Source organism: Myodes glareolus, chromosome 8 (genome assembly GCF_982192425.1).
Source record: "Myodes glareolus chromosome 8, mMyoGla1.1, whole genome shotgun sequence".
In the NCBI taxonomy this organism is placed as follows: domain Eukaryota; kingdom Metazoa; phylum Chordata; class Mammalia; order Rodentia; family Cricetidae; genus Myodes; species Myodes glareolus.
Genome location: NC_142033.1, coordinates 36,639,789 through 36,667,212, shown reverse-complemented (window position 1 = coordinate 36,667,212; position 27,424 = coordinate 36,639,789). Strand labels below are relative to the sequence as shown.

General features: G+C 35.5%; 1 protein-coding gene across 1 annotated transcript in view; it reads right to left on the bottom strand.

The window, feature by feature from the left end:
• Positions 1-27,424, bottom strand: part of Gabrg1 (gamma-aminobutyric acid type A receptor subunit gamma1) — a 93,196-nt gene that overhangs the window by 47,697 nt on the left and 18,075 nt on the right. The window contains exon 2 of the mRNA XM_048415233.3: positions 13,554-13,702. Coding sequence (XP_048271190.1) covers positions 13,554-13,702 — 149 coding nt within the window. The remainder of the gene's footprint in view (positions 1-13,553; positions 13,703-27,424) is intronic.

Sequence of the window (27,424 nt, the reverse complement as noted above, 5' to 3'; positions counted from 1 at the left end):
TGCATAGAAATAAATTAAGTTCTAAAATTATATGACTTCATAAGGATTTGCCAAACATGAGACTATATTGTAGTGACATGAAAATCAGGTTATTGTTGTTGGAAATGTAGGCTATAAAAAGAAGGAATTGAGGGTTATAATGAATACTGTGATGTTTGTATTTGAGTCAAAACTACAGTACAAAGTCATGCCTCATAGTACATGTATAAAAGAAAAACCCATGAGTATTGATGCCTATAAATGTGTGTGGAAAATACACCATTTTTTTACTCTAGTCAACAGAAGAGATTAAAAAAAGAACTGAATAAAACTGAATAGTGATGAATACACCTGGGGCTTAGATCTTGAATTCCAAATGTTTTCTAAAAATAAATAAAAGTACAAAAGAACTCAACGTCCTTGGAGGATGAGTTAATTCTAGTTCTGGGTCAAGATGAGCTAGAATGTCTGATTTGAGAAAAGAAACCATGAGCTTCTAAAACAACAGGAACACATATCGATTCAAAGGAAACAAATTATAAGAAGCTCCTGTGACTAAATGTTTCGCATTGTACAGTACAATGAATAATGACAATGATGAATTATGAAATGTAAAACAAAATAACTGCTCATGGCCTTTGATGATGCTAGTAATAATGGTAAGCAATTGCAAGAGAAAGATCCTCTGTACCTTATGGTAGTATTATAGTCAATATCTGTAGGATGAATAATGGCACTGTTGAGTCTGTTTGAAAAATAGAGCAGTTTTAAATGTCACAGGTGTGACTCATTGATGATTCTAGAATAATGGAGGGGTGTGCTGAAAAACTTTTGTATAGTTTCACAGTATACCTTTAAAAATATTAATCAGAAAGGGAGAAAATAATATCTTTAAGTATAGGAACTTGAAAGACTAAATAATTATGGATATTAAAAACATTGCTATCATAAGTAATAAGTTGAACTAGGATAGAACAGTATCACAACCCCCTGATCCAGTGGACTGAAAAGGGACAACATCATTGTGGAGGTACTGTAGGCTGTTATGTTGCTGTTACATATTATATTGTTATATATTGCTGAGGCATTCCAGGACTGTAATAAAACTCTTAGGTAAATTCAGACTCAAAGACACTCAAGTGTCTCTCTTTAAATTAAGGTATAATTATATAATTTTCTATTTTCCCTTTATTCCCTCCATTTATTCCACTGTACCCTCTTTGCTTGTAACTGGACTCATGAATGGGTTATCTCCATCAAATCCATCCTCTCAGGGCTCAGAGACCTCTGCAGAAGAGGAGGTGGGAAGAATGTAAACCTATAGTAAATGGAGTACACCGAAATATCAAGGTCTTCTAGACACAACATAGTTAGCAAATATATAAACTCAGAGAGACTACGACAGCATGCACAGGGCCAACAGTGTTCTGCGCCAAATGAGGTCTTAGACCTGCAATGAGAATGAGACCCAGCCTCTTCTATAACCCAGAAACCATCCCTCACTGTTAGCAACTTGCAAATTAAAAAAATTGTTTTCTCTAGAAAAGTCTCATTAGGGAAACAAACCACGCTTAAGAAAAAGCCATAAATCTGTTGCTAGATGACCAACACAAAACAAAGGCAAAGGCATCTTTTGGGATTTTTTTTGTCTCATAATATTAATTAGGGACTACATTTTTAGTTTTATTACAGTTCTGTGCATACATATTATAACTTATGATTTGTATTTTTTGGATTATTTTATTTTATTTCTTTGGGTGACATAAGGCCATTTTCATCCTAATATGTAATATACTATTTCTTCTTTTAACTTTTTTATTTTAAAAAAGAAAACAAACTATCTTTTTTATTTTACATACCAATCCCAGTTTTCTCATTCTCTCCTTCTCCCATTCCCTCCACCTTCCCCCCCAACATGTCAACCCCCATATGCTCTTCAAGGAAGATAAGGCATATTGATTTGTGGAAGGTCCAAGCCTCCCCGTATTGTATCTAGACTGAGCAAGGTATCCACCTAAAGAGAATGGGTTCCCTAAAATCAGTACAAGCAGTAGTGATAAATCCTGGTGTCACTGCCAGTGGTCCCACAGTCTACTCCAGCCATACAACTGTCATCCACATTCAAAGGATCTGGTTTGGTCCTATACTGGTTCCTTCCCTGTCCAGCTAGAGTTTGTGAGCTCCCATTAGCTCTGGTAAACTGTTAACAATGGGCATTCCCTTTATGGTCTTCACCTCTTTGTTCATATTCTCACTCTTCTCATTTTTCAACTGAACTTTGGGAGCTCAGTCCAATGCTCCAGGATTTCTCTGCCTCTGTTTCTATCAGTTGCTGGATGAACATTTAAGATATTCATATATCTCACAACAAGGCAAGGTCAGTTCTGACAACTTTTCCTGTATTGCTTAGGGTCTTAGCTGGTGTCATTCTTGTGGATTCCTAGGTATTTCTCTAGTTCCAAGTTGTTTGTTAGCCCCATAATGCTTCCTCAATCAAAATATCTCTTTCCTGGCTCTCCAACACTGTCCTTCCTCCATCTAGACTATCCTGTTCCTTCAATATCTCTTCCATTTCTCTCCTCTTCTTCCCCTTCTGTTCCCCTTTAACTTCCACCGCCATGCTCTTGTCTATTTCCCTTTCCCAGGGGGATCTATACATGTTTTTCTTAGGTTTCATAATCTACACACTTATGAACACATGACTTTGACAAAGAAGCAAAAATTATACAATGGAAAAAGAAAAACATCTTCAACCAACAGTGCTGCATAACCAGATGTCAACAAGTAGAAGAATATAAGAAGATCCTTATCTATCTCCATGCACAAAACTTAAGTCTAAATGGATTAAATACCTCAATATAAATTCAACCACACTGAACCTGATAAAAGAGAAAGTGGAAAGTAGCCTTCAATGCATGGGCGCAGGAGACCACTTCCTAAATATAACCCCAGTAGCACAGTCACTGAAAGAAACAATAAATAAATGGAGCCTCCTGAAACCAACAAGCTACTGTAAAGCAAAGGACACAGTCAATAAGACAAAATGGCAGCCAATTGAATGGGAAAAGATCTTCACCAACCCCACATCAGAGAGAGGACTGATCTTCAAAATATATAAAGAACTCAAGATATTAGATATCAAAATTCCAAATAATCCAATTTAAAAAATCAGATGCAGATCTAAAGAGAGAATTCTCAACATAAGAATTTCAAATGGTAAAAAGACACTTAAGGAAATGTTGAAAATCCTGAGCCATCAGAGAAATGCAAATCAAAACAACTCTGAGATACCGTCTTATACCCGTATGATTGGCTAAGATCATAAACGGCATAGATAGCTATACTGGAGAGAATGTGGAGTAAGGGGAGCACTCCTCTACTCCTAGTGAGAGCACAAACTTGTACAACCACTCTGAAAATCAGTATGGCAGTTTCTCAGAAAATTGGAAATCAACCTACCTTAGGACCCATTTATACAACTCTTGAACATATATTCAAATTATGCTCAATAATATTACAAGGACATTTGTTTATAACAGCATTATTTGTAATAGCCAGAATCTGAAAACATCCTAGACACTCCTCAACCAAAGAATGGATAAAGAAAATATGGTACATTTATACAATGGAGTACTACTCAGCCATGAAAAGCAATGACATCTTGAAATTTTCATGTGAATGGATGGAACCAATTTGGAATTATATGTGACTTCTGTACATGCAGACATGTGTGTCTCTGTGTCCATATTTGCTTATTATGCTTTTACTTTGACCTTTTTTTTTGGTTTGGCTGTTTTGTTATATACTGATTTGTTCATTTTGATTCATCAGATTGTATTTTATTTTAGTAATATTCCTCAGGTTTAGGCTTTCTAGTGTGGATCAACATAGGAAGAGAAGAACGGTGGTACTGGGAGAAGTAACTGAAATGAGACTGTACTGTATGAAAAATATATTTTCAATAAAAGGAAAAAGAATATAACTCATTAACTGTTATAATTACATAATATATACATATATTTATGTGTATGTTTGCCTAATTATATAAATATATTCACCTTATAATAGTGTTTAGACTTAACTTGTATATTAATACATATGTATACATAAGGGATATATCATAGATAGATAGATAGATAGATAGATAGATAGATAGATAGATAGATAGATAGATAGAATTTAGGGGCTGACCACTGATCTTCAGTACCCAGAGAAGGCTATTTCTTTTTCTTTATTAAATTAATGTCATAAAAGCACAGACATTTTAGGGTACAGAGAAGCATAAAGTTAGAAGATCTGATGATTAAAGAGAAGTCTTTTATCAATGTTCTTCCCTTCATTTCTCTTAAATTGGGTTTGTAATATTAACATTACAGGTTACTGAAATACATATATAGATACTCTTAATTTCTCAATTTTATTTTGAAATTATTTAAACAACACATAGAAAGAGGTGATGAAATAGTAACAAAATAGATTAATATAATAAATCAAATATTTTTACAGCAATAAAGTGGTAATGTGCTCAATATAGAAAATTGACCCAGGCAAAATGAGATCTTATAACATAAAAATTAAATTTAAAGTTTATTCAATATTGTTTCATAAATAAGGGAACATATTGTTAATAATAGGAATACTAGAGAGAAATGCTAAAGTCCTGGGAACACTAAAAATGTGAAAGTATTATATAAATCAATTTAGAATGGGTAATTTAAAAATACAGCAACTTCATAACAAAGTTTGCCATCAAAACATGCAAAAGAATTTTTAAAAGTTTCGTGTAAACACATCTACCATAGCATTTACATATTTCAGATCTTTCTACCCAAAATCAATTTCTGAAGATTAAAACAGAATATTTAAGGAAGTATTTGCATTGATCATAGATATACAGAGATTTTTAATGGAGGTAAAAGCTGTTTATATATTCACTAAAATAAGTTTCAATACACATAGACAGGACAAACAATAGCGTGACTACTCACTGTCTTACATAAATACAGGTATAATCATATAAAATGCATTATGGTTTATAAATTGATATGTGTGGTTTACACTGGGGTAGAGATGTCATTAGATGCATGAATAAAGAAGCTTCATCCTAATTGTGTTCCATGAAAAATATCAAATATAACTTAATGGCAGGTTTTAAAAGTTACTGTAACAAGTCCCTTGACTAATTTTTGAAAGATGAAAATTTGCCTTTTGGTTGGAGAGTTGACTCAGGGGTTGAGTACATATTTCTCTGGCAGAAGTTTCTGGGTGCCCATGTCAGGTATCTTAAAATTTACTTTACTTTCAACTCCAGAGGCTCTGAATCCTTTTGTGACCTTAAGGGCACTGCACTAAAGCCTACAAACACACACTCAAAAACACATATCCTTTTAATAAAAAATTAAATCCATTTAAATTAAATAAATGATTGAATTTTATTTCTAGAGGAAAGACCATAAAAAAGTATGGACAAAATATGTATGTTCTGCCTTATCTCCCTGGCTACTCCAAAGGGGCGGCTTCCCCCAGCTAAACCCTCTCTCCTCCTATGCGATCCCAGCTTTCTGCCCGGAACCCCTACCCTTCCTCTCTCCCTTTTTCGGGGCTTAAATTCCTCCAACTCAGCCTGGGTGGGCACCGCGGCCTGAACGGGCAGTGAGTGCAAACAGGAGGGAGTTCCTTTGTTTTAATAGCCTGCCTGCAGCAAGATAGGACTGCAGGCAAAGTGATTCCTGGATAGCAAGGGGCACTAATCCGGTAGCAGAAGACCCAGCAGAGGGAAGAGCCATTGGAGAGCATCTGAAGGAAGAGATGGGCAGGCGCCAAGGCAAGAATTCCTCCAACAATCTGAAAAACAACATGAAAACACCAGATCCCAGCGATCTTACAACAGAAGGACTTGAAGACCCTATGCCGGAAAAAGTGGAAAACAGTGTCATTATGAAAGCAATAGAGTCTCTTAAACAGGGTATGAATAACTCACTTAAAGAAATAGAAGAGAAATATAACAAAAAATGGAAGAAATGAGTAAAGAAATGGAAGAGAAATATAACAAAAAGTTTGAAGAAATGAGTAAATTCGTAAATGATACCCTGGGAAACCAAGAAAAAACAATCAAACAGGTAATGGAATCAGTTCAAGAATTGAAAACTGAAATGGAAGCAGTGAAGAAAACACAACCGAGGGCCAGCTGGATATGTTAAATCTAGGTAAACAAACAGAGACTTCAGGAACAAGCATAACCAAAAGAATACAAGAGATAGAAGAACAAATCTCAGATTATGAAGACATCATAGAGACAATAAACGCTCTGACCAAAGAAAACAGCAAATCCAACAAATTCTCATCACAAAACATTCAGGAACTATGGGACATAATTAAAAAAACAAATCTAAGAATAATAGGAATAGAAGAAGGAGAAGAATTGCAGAAAAAGGTCCAGAAAATATATTCAACAAAATTATAGAAGAAAACTTTCCCATCCTAAAGAACGATATTCCTATGAAGGTTCAAGAAGCATACAGAACACCGAATAGACTGGATTAGAAAAAAACATCCCCTCGCAATATAATAATCAAAACACAAAGCATCCAGATTAAAGAAAGGATATTAAGAGCTGTAAAGGAAAAAGGTCAAGTAACTTATATAGGTAAACCTATCAGACTTACACCAGACTTCTCGATGGAAACCATGAAAGCCAGAAGGTCCTGGATAGAAGTACTGCAGAAACAAAGAGACCATGGATGCAAGCCCAGACTACTATACCCAGCCAAGCTATTGTTCACTATCAATGGAGAAAAAAAATATTCCAGGATAAAAACAAATTTAAACAATACGTAGCTACTAATCCAGCCTTACAGAGATTATTAGAAGGAAAATCACAACCCAAGGAATCCAACATTCCCAACACTGCATACAATAACTCAAACATCTAGCAACCCTTCAAAAGCACAACTCAAAGAAGGAAAACACATACACTCTACTACCCAAAAAAAATGACCGAAGTCAACAGCCACTGGTCATTAATATCACTTAATATCAATGGACTCAATTCACCTATAAAGAGGCACAGACTTAGAGACTGGATGCGAAAACAGGATCCAACATTCTGCTGTTTACAAGAAACAAACCTCAACCAAAAAGACAGACATCTACTCAGAGTAAAGGGTTGGGAAAAGTTTTTCCAAGCAAATGGGCCTAAGAAACAAGCGGGTGTGACCATTCTAATATCTAACAAAATCGACTTCAAACTAAAATCAATCAGAAGAGATGGAGATGGACATTTCATACTCATAACTGGAACAATTCATCAGGAGGAAGTCTCAATCCTGAATATCTATGCTCCTAATATAAAGGAACCCACATATGTAAAAGAAACTCTTCTAGAACTCAAGGAAGTCATCACACCACACACACTAATAGTAGGAGACTTCAACACTCCTCTTTCACCAATAGACAGGTCAATCAGACAGAAACCAAACAGAGAAATAAGAGATTTATTGGAGGTATTGAATCAAATGGACTTAACAGACATCTAAAGAACACTCCACTCAAATGGGAAAGAATATACCTTCTTCTCTGCAGCTCATGGAACCTTCTCGAAAACTGACCACATATTCGGTAACAAAGCAACTTTCACAGATACAAAAAAATATTAGTAACCACCTGTGTCTTGTCAGATCACCATGGATTAAAATTAGAATTCAACAACAATGCTTCCCCCAGGAAGCCAAAAAACTCATGGAAGTTGAACAGTCAACTACTAAATCACCCCTGGGTCAAGGAAGAAATAAAGAAAGAAATTAAAGTCCTCCTTGAATTTAATGAAAACAAAGACACAACATCCTCAAACCTATGGGACACTATGAAAGCAGTGCTAAGAGGAAAGTTCATAGCACTAAGTGCCCAATTAAAGAAAATGGAGAAAGCACACATTGGAGACTTAACAGCACATTGGAAAGCTCTAGAAAAAAAAGAAGCTGATTCACCCAGGAGAGGTAGAAGACTGGAAATAATCAAACTGAGGGCTGAAATCAACAAAATAGAAACACAGAAAACAATCCAAAGAATCAATGAATCAAAAAGCTGGTTCTTGGAGAAAATCAACAAGATTGACAAACTCCTATCCAAATTAATCAAACGGCAGAGAGAGAACATGCAAATTAATAAGATCAGAAATGAAAAGGGGAACATAACCACAGACACAGAGGAAATTCAGAGAATCATTAGATCTTACTACGAAAGTTTATATGCCACAAAGTTGGAAAATGTAAAAGAAATGGACTTTTTTTTTAGATAAGTACCATATACCAAAGTTGAATCAAGAACAGATGAACAATCTAAATAGACCTGTTAGTCACGAAGAATTAGAAGCTGTTATCAAAAATCTCCCTACCAAAAAAAGCCCAGGACCAGATGGTTCAATGCAGAATTCTACCAGAACTTCCAGGAAGAGCTAATACCTATACTCCTTAATGTATTCCACAATATAGAAACAGAAGAGTAATTGCCAAACTCCTTTTATGAAGCTACAGTTACCCTGATACCAAAACCACACAAAGACACAACCAAGAAAGAGAATTACAGGTCAATCTCACTCATGAACATAGACATGAAAATTCTCAATAAAATACTGGCAAACCGAATCCAAGAACACATTAGAAAAATTATCCATTATGATCAAGTAGGCTTCATCCCAGAGATGCAGGGCTGGTTCAACATATGCAAATCTATCAATGTAATCCATCATATAAATAAAGTGAAAGACAAAACACCATATGATCATTTCATTGGATGCTGAAAAAGCGTTTGACAAAATTCAACACCCATTTATGATAAAGGTGTTGGAGAGACTGGGGATACAAGGATCATACCTAAATATAATAAAAGCAATATACAGCAAGCCAACAGCTAACATCAAATTGAATGGAGAGAAACTCAAAGCCTTTCCACTAAAATCAGGAACACGACAAGGCTGTCCACTCTCTCCATACCTCTTCAATATAGTGCTTGAAGTTCTAGCAATAGCAATAAGACAACAAAAGGAGATCAAAAGGGATTCGAATTGGAAAGGATGAAGTTAAACTTTCGTTATTTGCTGACGATATGATAGTATACATAAGTTACCCCAAAAACTCTACCAAAGAACTCCTACAGCTGATAAACACCTTAAGTAACGTGGCAGGATACAAGATCAACTCCAAAAACTCAGTGGCACTCCTATACACAAAGGACAAAGAAGCAGAGAGGGAAATCAGAGAAACATCACCTTTCATGATAGCCACAAATAGCATAAAATATCTTGGGGTTACTCTAACCAAGGAAGTGAAAGACCTATTTGACAAGAACTTTAAGTCTTTCAAGAAAGAAATTGAGGAGGATACCAGAAAATGGAAAGACCTCCCCTGCTCTTGGATTGGGAGAGCCAACATAGTAAAAATGGCAATTCTACCAAAAGCAATCTATAGATTCAATGCAATCCCCATCAAAATCCCATCAAACTTCTTCACAGACCTTGAGAGAACAATAATCAAGTTCATATGGCAAAACCAAAAATCCAGGATAGCCAAAACAATCTTATACAATAAAGGAACTTCTGGAGGTATAACCATAACTGACTTCAAACTCTATTACAGAGCTACAGTATTGAAAACAGCTTGGTATTGGCATAACAACAGAAAAGTCGACCCATGGAATCAAATTGAAGACCCGGATACTAACCCACAAACCTATGAACACCTAATTTTCGACAAGGGAGATAAAGGTATACAATGGAAGAAGGAAAGCATCTTTAACAAATGGTGCTGGCATAACTGGATGTCAACCTGTAGAAGAATGAAAGTAGATCCATATCTATCACCATGCACAAAACTCAAGTCCAAATGGATTAAAGACATCAACATTAATCTGTCCACTTTGAACCTGATAGAAGAGAAAGTGGGAAGTAGTCTACAAGATATAGGCACAGGAGGCCACTTCCTAAGTAGGACCTCAGTAGCACAGACAATAAGAGAAACAATGAATAAATGGGACCTACTGAAACTGAGTAGCTTCTGTAAAGCAAAGGACACTGTCGGTAAGACAAAAAGGCTGCCTTCTGACTGGGAGAAGATCTTCACCAACCCCTCATCAGACAAAGGTCTGATCTCCAAAATAAATAAAGAACTCAAGAAACTAGACACTAAAACTCTAACTAACCCAATTAAAAAATGGGGTACTGAACTGAACAGAGAATTCACAACAGATGAACTTCGAATGGCCAGAATACACTTAAGTTCATACTCAACCTCCTTAGCGATCAGGGAAATGCAAATCAAAACCACTTTGAGATACCATCTTACACCTGTCAGAATAGCTCAACTCAAAAACACCAATGATAGTCTATGCTGGAGAGGATGTGGAGTGAGGGGGACACTCATTCATTGTTGGTGGGAATGCAAACTTGTGCAGTCACTGTGGAAATCAGTGTGACTGTTTCTCAGGAAACTGGGAGACAACCTCCCTCAGGACCCAGCAATTCCCCTCTTGGGAATATACCCAAGAGATGCCTTATCATACTACAAAAGCATTTGTTCAACTATGTTCATAGCTGCACTATTTGTAATAGCCAGAACATGGAAATAACCTAGGTGCCCCTCAATAGAAGAATGGTTAAAGAAGGTGTGGAACATATATACATTATAGTTTTACTCAGTGGTAAAAAACAATGACATCTTGAATTTTGCATGCAAATGGGTGGAAATAGAAAACGCTTTACTGAGTGAGGTAACCCAGACCCAAAATGAGGAATATGGTGTGTACTCACTCATAAGTGGTTTCTAGCCATAGTTAAAGGTCTTTGAGTCTATAATTTGTGATCCTAGAGAAGCTAAATAAGAAGGTGAACCTGAAGAAAATCATATAGTTATCCTCCTGGATAGTGGAACTAGGCAAGATTGCCAGGCAAACTCGGGTGCATGGGGGGTAGGAGGGTGGTAGCATGGGAAGATGTTCAGGGAGAGGGGAGAGCGGGAGGATTGGGGATGGCTTGGGGGAATGGGAGGGGGGGAGGGAGGAAGGATGGCTGTTGAAGCAGGGAGGTTTATATCTCAGCTAATGGAGCCATTTTAGGGTTTGCAAGAGACTTGATTCTGGAGGGGTTCCCAGTAAAAATTAAATAAAAAAATAAAAAAGTAATAATAATAATAAAAAAAGAAAACGCTTTACTGAGTCAGGTAAGCCAGACCCAAAATGTGAACATGGTATGTATTCACTCATAAGGGGACTCTAGCCATAATTAAAGGTCTTTGAGCCCATTATTCGTGATCCTAGAGAAGCTGGATAGGAGGGTAAACCTGAAGAAAATTCAGTTAGTTTTCATCCTGGAGATTGGAAATAGACAAGAGTCCCAGGTAACCTCGGGTGCTTGGGGGGGTGGGAGGGTTGCTGGAAGAGGAGAGGGCTAGAGAGAAGGGAGCAGGGGAGGAATGGGGAATGCTTGGGGACTGGGAGTGGGGGAGGGAGGAAGGATAGATATGGGATCAGGGAAGAATATATCTCAACTAAGGGAGTCATTTTAGAGTTTACAGGAAACTTGATTATATATAGGATCCCAGGTCCAAGGAGAGATCCCCAGATTGTTCTCTGGATAGAGGAGAGGGTGCCTGAACTGGCCTTGACCCATAACCATACTGATGAATATTTTGCTTATCACCATAGATCCTTCAGCTGGCGATGGATGGAGATGGAGACGGAGACCCACATTGGAACACTGGACTTAACTCCCTAGGTCCAAACTAGAAGCAGAAGAAAAGAGAACGTCAGCAAGGAAGGCAAGATCAGAGGGAACCTTCATCTGACGATGGATGGCGATACAGATGAAGACCCACATTGGAGCACCGGACGGAGTCCCCAAAGGTCCAAATGAGGAGCAGAAGGAGGAAGAACATGAAAAAGGAAATCAGGACCGCGAAGGGTGTGAACACCCACTGATACAAGGGGACTGATCTAATGAGAGCTCACCAAGGCCAGCTGTCTGGGACTGAGCGAGCACGTAATCCAGCCAGATTCTCTGATTGAAGTCGGATTCTCTGAATGTGGCTGGCCCAGAGTCTTTCTGAAAAGCCATTGACAATGACACTGGAACTTGTTTCCTCTGCATATACTGGATTTTTGGGATCCAGTCTGTTTGGATGCTCACCTTCCTGGACCTGGAGGGAGGGGGGAGGAGCCTGAACTACCCACAGGGTGGGAGACCCTGACTGCAATTGGGGATGGACAGGGAGGAGGGGAGGGAGTGGGGGGAGTGGGAGGGTGTTGGGAGGAGGGGCGGAAATGGAGACTTTTGTATTTTAATAAACTTTGAGAAGAAAAAGAAAAAAATATGTATGTTCTATATTAGAAAGCATATGAAGTTTCAGTGAACTAAGAAACCTTGCTCTGTATGAACAGAAAGTAACAACTAGAGGGTCTTAACAATTTCTCATAGGCATCATTATTCCTAATGATGAAATGGAGGTTGGCTTCTGATAGTCAGAAACAATCCAAAACTATTGAACTTTGTTCTTTTGTCCTGCCAGAGCACTAGGAATGAAATTAAACAAGTATTCATTATTGTAAAATAATCACATTTTTATATTACTAACATAAATGCAGAGTTATCTCACATTAAATAATGAAGTTTAATCAACTGTGAGTAAATATACAAAACTGATTTTATTTATATAAGCTGAGTACTTATTTTAGGGAAATATGATTACTATTCATAAAAACTTCAAACATATCTAATTATATTTAACAACACTTCTTTTTTATGTTCATAGCAATTTTATTCATCTTTAACATAATTTATTTTATTGAATCTTTAGGAATTTTACATCATTCATTATAATTCCACTCAGCTGTCAGTCCCTCTATGCCCTCTGCTCACCCCTGCAGTGCCCCTGACAAAAAATATAACAGAAAGAAATCAAATCAAACCAAACCAATACAAGTAAATAAACAAACAAATAGATAAAGACAACGTTTCTTACCATAGTAATTTAAGGAAAAATAATTTACAACATTAAATATCTTATCCCCAGGAAATTTAAATATGTTAAGATTTCATTGTTACCAGTAATCTTAACAAATTCCCTTTTTTTTTTTTTTGCTTATTTGGTTTAGTTTTAATGTTACTCTGAGAAATTTATCAGTTAATTGTACTGTTAAATGTATCCACATTTGCAAATAGACTTAGAGACACAGTCTTGAACAAAGTTGATTGCCTCCACTAACTTTGCCATCACTTCTGCCACTGCCACGAAATTGGAACCTTTCAATTTTTTCAACACAATTACTTTCATGAACTTCTTTTTCTTCCGAAGAGTTTTATCAGAACTCTCTGCTAACACCCTTTATTCTACCAACTGATGAACCAGCACTCTAAAGGGGTTTGTTTTCTGTTTCCTCTATGCCTATGAATTCTTTGAAGACCCTGGCCACTGCAGGTAAGTACCCTCCAGCACGATAACAATCTGTATCATGCCTTGGATATTGGAAAAGGACTAAAAGTGCACCAGGGAAGCCATCAAAATCCTAGATCAATCCATCAGACTTACCTCCTATGTCTGGGCGAAGTTTGTTATCATAACCTTGAAGTAATGAATTGAGAATTTGTGTGATATCTCCTTCATGAATTTTTGGTGCCAAGACCCATGTTTTATTCATAGTTAAATCTTCATCATCTTCATCATCGGCTTTATCAACACTAAATGATTCAAAGAGAACATTGAATAGTAAAAGTTTCATCAAAATCTTTTCAATTAAAATATGCAAGCTATTTCAGAATTATTCTAACATATAGTAGTATGATCATATATAATGCTTCAAAATAGTATTAGCTGATAAAATAAATACATCAAAATCAAAAATTAATAAGCATGCTAAAGCAAATGTTGATGATGTCTCCAAAAGATTTTCTGATTGTCACATCAATACAGGGACACTTGCATTTCTAATGTATTTTAAGGGAATGCAAAGAACCTGAGTTCTAGATATTAAGAATTTAGTTTCTAAGTGAGAAACTGAATAACATAGGAAACCAGATAAACATAAGTCTCCTTACCCACAAAACTGGGATCACAACTGGAACAGTCTAGGTAATATTTTAATGTTTCCTTCCCAGTTTTATTCTTTTAAAATGATTTATTGATTCTTATTGTTTCTATTTAATTTTATAAAGTATATTATAAAACTTTGCAAATAAATAAAAAAATCACACCTTATAGTTAACAAGACTTAAAGTCAATACTACTCAATGAATTTATATAGAGTGTGAACCATCATTGAGAACATAGCCTGTGCAGCTTCTTCTTAAATTTTATACATTCAGCAACACATATTTTTTATGCAATTATACACCACCAAAACCAAAACTAAAATCTCCAAGACAGAATTAGAATTTGAAAAAAAAAACCTGACTGTGTGTCTTTTCTCCAAACTCATACCATTTCCCTACATTCAGTCCTCACTCATCCCCTTCCAGTTAACTTTTTGCTTTCTCTTTTCTTCATGTTATACTGTACCCATATGTATATTTGCTTACATCTATACATAGAGACACAGGTACGTTACTAATAAGCATAAGGATTCGATTTATTATCAAATAATTGTAGAGATATTGAAGACTGATTAGATAAAGTCATAGCTGTTTAGATATATGCAAAAATGATAACAAAGAAGTTTCTTTAGCACAAAAAATTAATTATCCCATTCTTATTTGATGAAAATCTTTCTAGACATGGTGACAGATCTTACTTTATTGTCTTTACTTATTCAGAGAAAAAGGTCCAAAATCTAAACCTAACATTGATAAGTTTAAGGAAATGTGCTATTCTAAAATACTTACATAAATTTCATACAGAATGTCTAAACCATTATACTATTTTTTCACATCAATTTCTATTTCCATGAATTTTGAGAAAATGCACACCCTTTCCCATAAATTGCATGTGTATGCTTATATATTTTATGTTATCTGTCATCTGAAGACCAGTGAATAAAATTTTGGTCCCTAGTTTGGGAACCACAGAAAAGTAATACAGTCTTTAAAGATTGGGTCTAATGCTACAAAATTAGGTAATTGGAAGAGGGTTCTGGGACATCATTCTCTTGTCTTGTTGCTTCCAGACTTCCAGGAGGTAAGCAAGTTATCCAATCTTGCCGTTATGTTCCTGACATGTGGCTTTACCTACCCATCATAATGGGACCAATAATGATGGGATGAAACCTCCAAAATCTTGTACTAAAATGCATTTTTTTACCACAAATATTGATTGTATCAGCTATTTTTTTACAATACAAATAGCTGAATAATGCAATGCTAATACAATAAATCAAAGCTTAATTTTAAAGAATTTTATTTCTTAGCTTATCTCCTCAGTAATTCTGATATTTTGAGCATATAATGACTTGGTTTTTTTTTTCTTTCTTCTCAATGTTTATTCTTCTCTATAGAGAAACACTTATCAGCCCACTAGTTTCTGACTTGACCATCCTTTCTGCAAGAGGATTACACAAACCTTGGCATCTTAAACTCATATTTGACTCTTTAAATGGTTTTGAAAAATATTTATCACTACCAAGCAGAAAGTCTAATATATTAATTTACCACCCCAGGTGATTTGTTACATTTAACCTGACATCATCTGTTTAGTCCAAGATTGAGAGTGGCATGAACAAGACACACTTGAACTATATAATCAAGTAGCCTAAGTTTGAAAGTCACAGCTATTTCAGGATAGCTTGTTACCACCACACTTACAGATCTAAAGTATCTGTACGGAGCTTAACAGAGAACTCTTTCAACAGAGGAACCCCAAATGGTTGAAAGACACTGAAGGAATTGCTCAACATCCTTAGCTATCAAGAAAATGCAAATCAAAACAACTCTGAGATACCAACTTACACCTGTCAGAATGGCTAAGATCAAATCCACTAATGACAGCTTATGCTGGAGAGGATGTGGTGTAAGGGAAACACTTCTCCATTGTTGGTATGAGTGCAAACTTGCACAACCACTTTGGAAAACAGTATGATGATTTCTCAGTAAACTGTGAATTAGTCTGCCTCAAGGGTCAGCAATTCCACTCTTGGGAATATACACAAAGGATGTTCAATCATACCACAAAAACATTTGGTCAACTATGTTCATGGCAGCCTTATTTGTAATAGCCAGAATCTAGAAAAAAACCTAGATGACCCTCAACCAAAGAATGGATAAAGAGAATTTACATCTACACTATGGAATCAGCAGTTAAAAAAAAAAAGAAATCATGAAATTTGAAGGAAATAGATGGAACTAGAAAAAAAATCCCAAATAAAGTAATCCTGATCCATAAAGACAAACACTGTGTGAACTCACTTGTAAGATAGATATTAGACATAAAGCAAAGGATAACCAGACTACAGTAGACAACCCCAGGGAAGTCAGGAAACAAGGAGGACCCTAAGAGAGACATAAATAGATACCCCATGGGAAGGGAAAATATGCAAAGTCTTCAGAGTAAATTCGCACATTTCAGAGTAAATTCCCCTTACACAAGGGTGTAAGGGGAGTGGGGACAGGAGAAGGGGTGGGTGAAGGAGAACATGAGGGATTTGTAAGTTTAAGTGGGGAGGAAGGACAGAGAAGGGGAGCAAGGAAAGAGACCTCTTGATAGAGGGAGCCATTATGGTGTTAGCAAGAAACCTGGCACCTGAGAAATTCCCAGAAATCTACAAGTATGACCCCAGCTAAGAATCTAAGCTATAGCGGAGAGGGTGCCTTTACTATCTTTCCCCCTGTAAGCAGATTGGTGACTACCTTAATTGTCATCATAGAACCGTATACAGTAACTAGCGGAAGCAAATGCAGAGATCCACAGCTAAGCATTGGGACAAGCTCCTGGAGTTCAGTTGTAGAGAGGGAGGAGTGATAATATGAGCAAAGGGGTCAAAACTAGAATAGAGATACCCACAAAACAGGTAACCTGAGCTAGTGGCATCTGACCCTAGATTGAGAGGTCAGGAACCTATATAGGACCAAACCATGTCCTAGGAATGTGGCTTACAGTTGCGTGGCTTGGGCAGTTTGTGGGGCCACCAGACATTGAACCAGTATTTATCCCTAATGCATGAACTGTTTATTTAGAGCCTATTCCCTATGGATAGACATCTTGCTCAGCACAGATACAGGGATGAGGGAATAAGTCTTTCTTTAAGTGATGTGACAAATTTGATTGACTCCACATGGGAGGCCTCACCCTCTCTTAGGAGTAGACTTGGAATTGATTTGGGGGAGCAAGAGGAGGAGAGTGGGAACTAGGATTTATAAGTAAAATAACAAAGGTTCCTAAAAATAATGCATTTTCCTATTTTATTTATAGGAAAGTCTGTTTGACTTTTATTTCATATTTTAGGAAACAAATGAACATGAGTTATTTACTCGTGCCTCAAGCTGACGTCTCTAAATCCTCATCAGTTTCTTTCATCAAGGCCACAACAAGTAACCAGGCAACCTGAGTTAGCTCTTTGCCCTTTCATTTTTTCTTTTTTAAATGATTAAATTCAATTGAATAAAATGTACATTTTGTACAACATCAAGAAATATCCTTTGAGGAGTTAATAGGCAGTTGCTAGGCCACAACACTATACTTCTGCCATATTCTCTATATTCTGTACATTATAGAACTGGAACAGCCCCATTAGAATTAATTGTTTGACCAATGAAACACAGGTGGTTCTGAGATTCTCACACTTGCACTGCTCAGTAAAGACAGTTAAATATTATTTAATATTTTTTCTTCTTTGTCAAAATCAAGTGTTCAAAGGAATGTGGATTAATTTCCAGGTCTTATATTTGGTTCCATTGGTCCTCCTGTCAATTTTTATGCCAATACTAGGCTGTTTTCAGTACTGTGGCTCTTTAGTAGGGTTTGAAGTAAGGAATTGTGATGCCTCCAGAAATTCTTTTATTGTACAGGGTCATTTTGGCTATCGTCAATTTTTTGCTTTTCCATATGAAGTTGAGTACCTTTCTTTAAAGGTCTATGAAGAATTTTGCTGGGATTTTGATGGGCATTGCATTGAATCTGTAGATTGCTTTTGGTAAGATTGCCATTTTTATTATGTTAATTCTACCTACCAAAGAGCATGGGAGACCTTTCCACTTTCTTGTGTCTTCTTCAATTTCTTTCTTCAAAGATTTAAAGTTATTGTCATACAAGTCTTCCAGTTCCTTGGTTAGAGCTACTACTAAATATTCTATGCTATTTGTGGTTATTGTAAAAGATGATGTTACTACATTTATAGCAGCATTGTTTGTCATAGCCAGAACCTGGAAACAACCTAAATGCCCGTCTACTGAAAAATAGATAAAGAAAATGTGGTACCTTTACAAAATGGAGTACTACACCATAGGAAAAAATGACAACTTGAAATCTGCAGGCAAATGAATGAAGGTAGAAAACATCATATTGAGTGAGGTAACTCAGACCCAGAAGACAAATATCATATGTACTCACTCATAAATGGGTTTTAAACATAAAATAAAAACAAAAACAAAAAAACAGCCTACAAATTACAACCCCAGAGAACCTAGGCAACAATGAGGAACCTAGGAGAGACATAAATGAATCTAATCTAAATGGGAAGTAGAAAAATGCAAGATTTCCTGGTGTAGGAGGTCCTTCTGCCTATGTGTTGCTTTCATTGGTTGAATAAAGAAACTGCCTTGGCCTTTTGATAGGGCAGAACTCAGGTAGGCAGAGAAGACAGAACTGAATTCTTGGAGGAAAAAAACAGAGACAGAACCACCATGGAGCTGCCAGAATCAGACATGCTGAATCTTTTCCAATAAGCCATGACATTGTGGTGATATATGCAGATTAATATAAATGGGATAAATCAAGATGTGAGACTTAGCCAATAACAGGCTAGAGATAATAGAACAGACAGTGTTTCAACGAATACAGTTTCTGTGTGGTTATTTCATGTGTAAGCTAGCTGGGTGGCTGGGACAAAAAGCAGTCCCTCTCTCCCTCAGCAACTGGTATTCCAACATGGTAGACTGGCTCCATGTGAAGCCTGAGAGGGCTTTAAAAGTAATTCTAGACTCAAATACAGAGTTTAACACAACCTCTTGCTGTTTGCTGACTGCTTGCCACAGGTCCTAGAGAGATTTTTCTAATTCATCTGTAACAGTAAAAAAGCTGTGGCAGTTTTAAAATACTGGCTTTCTGGGCTGTGCCACCAGTAACACCACTAACTCTTTTGGCAGATGGAGCATTTGGATGGGGTTTGTGAGTAAAGTGCTATGGATGGCAACTGGACTCACTATGTGCCTGGAAGGTGGGACTGTGCAGAGCTCAGAGGCACAAACAGCTTCACCATGCTAGCTGTGAGGTATGCAGGGCTCAGGGGCATGAGCAGCTCTGCCATGCTTAACTATGCTAATATCAGGCAGGAACTATTGTATTTATCATATTAACAGCACAGTTAAGGTTTAGACTGGGCAGGAAACAGGTGGTACCGTATTACACATACATGGCACAACTTAAGTTTTTAAAAAGCTCTTAGCATTTTAAGAAGTGCTCCTGGACAATAAAAAAAATTACAGATTCACAATAAGACAGATTCAGACAGAAAAGACCTCTAAATGGATCATAGTGTTAGATAAATGTATGTAGGCTTGGGAGAGAAAAATAAAGAGTATAAAAAGTCATAAAATAAGTTAATGTTTAAAAAAAGGTAAAGTCTTTAAAGAGACAGAGCAAAGTAATAAAATAAAAATAAGCCACGTAAAAATAGAAAATTCACAAAGTCTGAGTCTGAATTCTGTATATTATTGTGTTTTCTTTAAATTTTTTTGACTGTGAAGGAACTACCTGCAGAGAAACATTTCATTGTGTGTGCTAAGCTAAACCAGCATGGATATTATAATGGTATTATGACTTTAAAATTTGGGTCTAAGGATATAATGCTTTGGAAAAGAGGTTCTTCTTTTGTTTTCACAGAAGATGAGAACCTGTGGATTGCCTCCAGGCAAATATGGTTTGATAGATCATGCCCTTCTAAAAGGTTGCTGTGAACACCCTCAAATGCTTACTTTGCTCAACTGCTGACTGAGATGAACCTAGCATACAGAATACACCATGAAAGACCTGATTAACAGCTCCCCAAAGCAGTATGAAACAGTTTGGAGAAAAAAAAACTATGCCCATATTTTAAAATAATGTTTATAAATGTTCTTTTATGTTTAAAAGGGATATGATATAGATATGAACAATTTGCATTGGTATGAATTTTGCTTCATTGATATAAATTTAAGGTCAATCTTGATATATGTGTATTTCTGATCTTGATTAAGGTATTGTGATTGTGTAGTACATTTAAACATGTAATGTATAATTAAGAAATATAGGTTAATAGATTATCATCTATAATAGTCAAGTTTTTAGTCATGTTAGATTTTCTAGATGTGCATAGATATATTTCAGATGGGCATTCTTCATATCTTTCAAAGACTACAGAATATGGCACTTAAAATGTTTTAAGAACTTAGGACTTTTCATGACAATGAGACACATCTGCTCCTGGCAGCACCAAGCTACTTCAAGAGAAAGATGGGCATCGAAGAGGCTCCTTATGAAGTTGATTAGCCATTTGGGCAAGAAACTGCTCTTGCCTGGACTGAAGCTGGACATGAAGAACTCGTAGAGAGAGGACTGCTGAACTTGCCTAAAGGTGAGATGATCCTTCGGGGTTCCTCTTTCATGAACCCTGAAGGACATGATGCAGGACACAGAAAAACGTGACTAAACTGTCTTTGAAATTTCCTGAGTAAATTGGGAGGATGGGAGAGGGTTGAAGGGGAGAGGAGAGGAAGAGAGCAGAGCAGAGAAAAATGTATACTTCAATAAAACCAATAAAAATTGAAATTAAAATCAAAAACTAGGAAGTATATATTATCTATAAAAAGACAATTAAATACTGCCATCTTTGTGGTAAAGTTTAAACTGAAGATGAAGGCTTTTGCTGCAGTTCAACGGCTTCAATAACTATCACAGCGAGTGTAAAGGTAAACCGCCATACATATGCAGTTACTGTATTTTATTTCTTGAATTGTTTTTAATATATTCTGTGCTTCTCCTCATAGAACTTTAAATTATTTCTTTTACCATTTCTTATTGTTTTCTCTAAAATAAATAAATACATATCTAGGTAAACTGAGATACCTCAAACACTGAAATTCTTGGGTTCCAGGCTGGTGAGTCACTGTGGAATAATATTATATCAAATTATACTAACTGGAAAATTGTAAATAAGCTGTGTTTTAGTCTTCCTTACATCTCTCAATCCCTCCTTCATAAAAGGAGCTATTTGCTGGATATGGAAGAGTCATTGAACATATAAGTGTCCAATCTTCTATTGAAACATGATTGTAGTCAAATTTCTCAATAAACTAAAGAATGTTCACTCTAGTTTGTATGGTAACAACATTTTGAAAAAGAAAATCACACATTCACAGGGAGTTATATTCTCTCTTCTGCAAGTAGCAGAGAAAACTGACCTTGGTTATATTACAGAGCTTTCTTTTCTGATTTTATCTCAGAACAAAAAGGAATTTCAATAGTGCTAATTTCTTTACAGTTTACTTCAAGCTATCCAAATCAGTTTCAGAAAATTTGTTAATTATTTTAATATTACATTGGTATTATGTGGATAATTAAAAACACCAGTTTTGAAAAATAATTGTTACACTGTCCTGGATATGTAGGTCTTGCAATAAGAAGGGAGAATAGTGCAAAATTGGGTGTATTTTAGACATCTAGTAATTTATAGGAACTAAATATTCATTATTAGTTTGGTTTTTTTTTTACTGACACTAGAAGTGCTTCTGAATTCATTTTCAAAGAAGTCTACAAATAATTTAAATTCAAGCAATTGTAACTTCAATGAGTCTTTGTGTCTTGATATGTGATTTTCTTAATTGTATACTATAACTGATGGTTTAATTGTTATTATCATCAATTGAGCATAACAAATATTATTGGTTTTAAGGAACTGAACCTTAAAAGTATCCTGTGGCAATTCCATCCATATGTAATGTCATCTAATCTCCATTAATTTTGGGGAAAGCACATTTACATCTCTAGTTCAAAGATAAGAATGGGCTTGTTTTACAGGACATCACTATAAATAGTAGAAATACATTTTTTTCTTCTCTAAAATTTCATATAAACTGTAAACATGTTCCTTATGATAATTTATCTTTTCTGAATAATCCAAATGGTGGGATTTGGATTTGCTTCGAAGGAGCACAACATGCATGGCATGCAATTATAAAGCTTTTTAGACTATATAAGTTTATAAAGCTTCCTCACTCATCCTTTTGTACCAAGAAGGTAAAATAATAACCTCAAGTGATCACACTTCTGAAAGTGTGACTATTAATGAATCACATCTTTTCCTGTGAAAAAGGCTTTCTAAGAAACTGTCTCCAACACAGAATTTTCATTCATTTATGGAGCAATTACCATGTATTTAAAAAGTGTGAAGTTCTGGAAATGCAAAAAACAAATAATGAGACGTTCCTGTTCTAGTGAATATTTCCTAGAATGGGGCATTAGAATATTTCCTAGAATGTTTGAATTTCTTATTCAAACAAATGATATAGAAAAACATCAAACACAACAGTGGTTACTGAATTAAAAAATGGCATACATTTTAAACAACATGAGTATGTTTTAGTAAATAGTGAATATGCATATAATATGTTGTGCACATTTAAGCAACCAGTGTTTTTAGATGACTTGTAAAAAAGGCTAGAAACTTAGCAAAGCAGTTGAGAGCTCAATTATTTCTCTATCATGCATAAGATCTGGAAATCAGTCTTCAGGATTGTTGTGGAATAATCCTTTGGTTAGTTGTGAAAATATGTTGCTTTCATTGTTAACAAAAAGTCGATGGGTCTAGAGCTAGGCAGGAATTTGGGGGCAAAGAGAATGCTGGGAAGAAGAAACATGGAGTCTGAGGAGTCTCGAGAGAAGCAGAGAGAATGAAATGAACATGCTGTGCTGAAGGCAAATATCGTCATGTGGCTGAGGGTAGATAAGAAATATGAATGTGAGGGTTTGATAGTGGCAAACTTGAGCTGTCAGTCGAGTATTTATAATTAATATTAAGTCTATGTTTCAGTTATTTGGGAACAGGCAGGTGGAAAATAAAATTCTTTTTACATACCATTACTTAACCAAGTCTGAAAAATATTATAATCACAATGTCCTTGGAAAAATAATAGTAAGAAGTTGGTTGCTATCATCATTTATGTGTAAAATGATTCTAAATGTTTTGTGAAGACACAGATAAGAATACATAATATTCTACATAAGCAAAACTATGGAAGCTTTTTTATTCAATAGTATTATATAGTTTTCCAGTACATAATTTATAAAATTAATACGCAGGAAGGAGTTAATATAGTAATCATCCGAACCTAAAAATAAACTGCTGCTCTGTCTATACCAAAGACTGTTCTGAACTGAAATTCTAATCTTAAAAAATAAATAACTAAAGGGAGCCTTTTTGCGGGAGAGATAGAAAGTTATTCTGTCAACAAATTGTCATGACAACCCTGAAATTGACTGCTAGCTCACTGGCCTGGGAACACTGCTCTTCAGGCCATCCAGCTGCAGGCACCTGGGAGCAGCCCGGAGACTATGCAGATCCTCGCTATCAAACCTGCTGTCAGTGAAGGTGCAGTAGTATATCCACACTTGCCTGATGCCGCCCTCTGTCTTTCTTAGAAGAGCAATGTCCTCTTTAGTCCTCCATCCTACACTTTCCTCTTCCCTCTCCAGTGTCACAGACAGGAAAATTGTGCTTTCGCACAAAGCTTCTCTCTCCTTTATGCCTCCCCTCCCATTAATTTTTCTCATACCTTTCACTGAGATATCTCAAATATGTTTTGTCTCATTTTGGCAACTGTATTACACTCAGAAGCTTCTGCTTCTACGGTTCTTTACAACTAGTTACCAGAGAAAGTTTTTGAGTCATATGGATCATGCCTTTCTAAACTCTTACTGTAAAGCACTATGCAATATTCTGACACATAAAACTACTTTGATGGCTATATTAATATTTTTCATATCGCAAGTGCTTTTACTGGTATTTAAGAGATAATTTAAGTAAAGACAAATGAAAAGATGGGCTTAGCTTATCACTATGGCAACATACATGTGCCTAAAGCAAATCAAACAACTACTGCAGACCAATGTTCACATATAAGATAAATATTCTTAAGTTTTCTCTGGACAAGACTGTGGTAGAACTGTTTCCCTGGAATAGTTTCAGACACCTCCCTCTCGCTTACAAAATGACCTAGTTTGGATGATGAATTATAGAGCAACTCCATAGATAGCTCACAATAAAAGGGCAGTGTGTTCTGATTCTGACACACGAGGGAACCTCTCCCATTAATCTACAAGGAAACAGAGTGTAATCCAGATCAGTTTAATGAATTGCCTAAGGAATTTCTCTAAACTTTGAAGTAGTATTGATCTGCCTGCTTCCCATAGTTTGAACAAAGGTTATAATTTCAAGAGATATCCACTGACAGGGCCATAAATTTTATATAGGTATTCCCTGTATATTTTCTGGGAAAAGACAGGCTCATTACAGCCTATTGCATTGAGTATATATGAAAAAATCTCGGGGTAACAAATACAATATGTATTTTTCTATTGTTACCCATACATTAACACTTTGAGACTAATTCATTGATTACTACTATACAATCACACGAAAAATTTCTACTATTGCTACTATGCATATAAAAATATCAAATTTCATAATTTACATTATCATTAGTATTATTTTTGGATATTATACTAACTTGACTCTCCAGAAATATGAATGAGTAATAGAAATTAAGTGATGAAGGAAAAGTATACTTGAACAGTAAACCTGAATTGACACCATCAGACATTTTCAAAGGAAAAATAATAACCTCAGATATTGTGACTGCAAGTTTTGATCTTATTTTAACACTATTTATATATGTAATTATCTGAACTTTTTGATCTTAAATAATGTTAGTATTAATAAATAAAACTAACTAGATAATTTGGTGTAGTCATTAGTGTCAGTTTACTGAGCTGAAAAAGGCATTGTGATTAAATACCCTTTCAAGGAGAGTAGAGTATCAAAATAAGGGTTTTACATATTTTACTATTTTTATAAAACTTTCTTCTTAATTTAATTTAAATGATAATTAAATATAGGACACAAATAATATCCTCAATGGTTTTGTAGGCATTAAATTGTCAACTTGCAGCCCTACAGATAATTCAGTGTGAAAAATATTTGTTACTCAAGTGTGAGGGCCTGATTTCAAGTACAGACAGGTAGAGCTGTATGAGTCTATAAGTTCAGCCAGCATTTATGAGACAGAATGAGATTTTTACCTTTTCTTTTAAAAATTCTAGAAATCTTTTAGAAATTTTAAAATCATAGATAATAATACAATTGTCAACTATGTACGAACTCAACAACCATTTAGAGCACAACCATCTGATTTACTCCCTCTTTATTGCCAGAATATTATAGCAAATTTAAGTATTAGAGTTGTATTTTACTATATATATATATCACTAAATAATACATGCACATATTATGTATTTATGCATATAATCACATAATTTATTTTATAAATTTAGTGACTATGAAATAATACATAATTCCATTAAATGCTAAGAAAATGGGTTACTGATAATAATACATGAGTGAAATAGAATAACATTCAACATATTGCACCAATTTATTTGGAAAAATTGCTTAGACAACTGAGCTTCTGTGAATTACAGTCCATCTTCAATTATAATGCTACTTTAACAAATGATGTATTATATAATTGCATTTGATTATATACACAATTATTTATAATATAACAAATGATACATTATTATACATTGTATTATAACAAATTATATTACTTTCAATAACTATTGGGTAATTATTATGGACTTGTCCTACTTTTGAATGATTAGCATATAAGGGTGAATAAAATAATTCTCACAGAGAAAACTCTGAAGATAGAAGGTTTACAGTCTCTATTAGTATTAATCATTTAATGAAATTGTGAGGCTTTAACAAGGCATTAAATTTTTTGATACAGAGTTCTTATATTTTATGTATTTGAAAGTCTTTAGAAAATGGGCGAATACTGCATTTTTAAAGGTACAGTTTTATGGTACTCTGTGTTTCTCAGAATCCAATCACAAGTCATAATGTGGGCAAATGTTTCCCAAGCACTACTATAGCCTAGCAAGGAGATTTCTAAAACCCAAACTCTGCAATGAGCAATGGGGTTGTACCCATCTGGGAATCTAGAGAATGATCCTTTCTGTAGTCAGTGGTAAACCCTCCATGAAAAATCAATCAAATGGACTGGCAGCAGATATGGGTCTTTTCTGAAACTCACTTGCATAAAGCAAAATAAAATGAAAGTCAATTCAGTGAGGCTGAAAGAACAGCAAAGGATAACAACCGTAGCACACACAGCTGTTTTTACTGAAGCGGGAGAGGTGCTGTAATGTGAAGAGCCCCATAGTTGCCTAGCTTTGCTGCCAGCATACATCAATGATGTGGAGAGTAGTGGGAAAAATAGTAATTATTATATTTAAACTATAAAACTTAAAGACAATTATTTCAGAGTTTCATGAAATTCATTTTTCCCAATTATTGAAAACAGCTTCCCTTCCCTCTAACCCCCCAGGTCATATCCCACCTCCCTGTTCATTCAGAACCATGCCATTTCTGTCTCATTAGAGAACAAACAGGTTTTCATGGATAATATTATATAATAAAATATAATATAATAGAGAAGATAAAACAAAACCTAACACATTGAAATTAAGCAAAACAAACTAACAGAAGGCAAAGAGAGAGAGAGAAGACAGAATAATCAGAGAGTCATTCATTACACACTTAGGAATTCCATAACAACACTAAATTGGCATATATACGTGTATATATATGGAAGAACCCTGCATTTCCATGGAGGCCTTGCATATGTTGACTCAGTCTTTGTGAATTCTTATGAGCTTTCTTCATGTTGATTCAAGGATTGTTTCCTTGGTGCCCTCAGTCCCTTTGGCTCTTACACATTTTCCAACCCTTCTACAAGTTTGTCTGAACCCTGAGGGGAGGGATTTGATGGAGACCTCTATTTAAGGCCTATGTGTTCCAAGGTCTCTATATTTCTGTTCAATGTTTGACTATGGGTCTCTATATTTGTTCCTTCTGCTGCAGGAAGAAGCTTCTCTGATGATGGATGGGCAAAGCTATCAAGAGAGTATAGGAGAGTGTTGTTAGGAGTCATTTTATCTTGTTTTTAACTGAGGTACCTGAATTAGCTAGTCTTGGTTCTAAGGCACATAAGTGTTAAGTA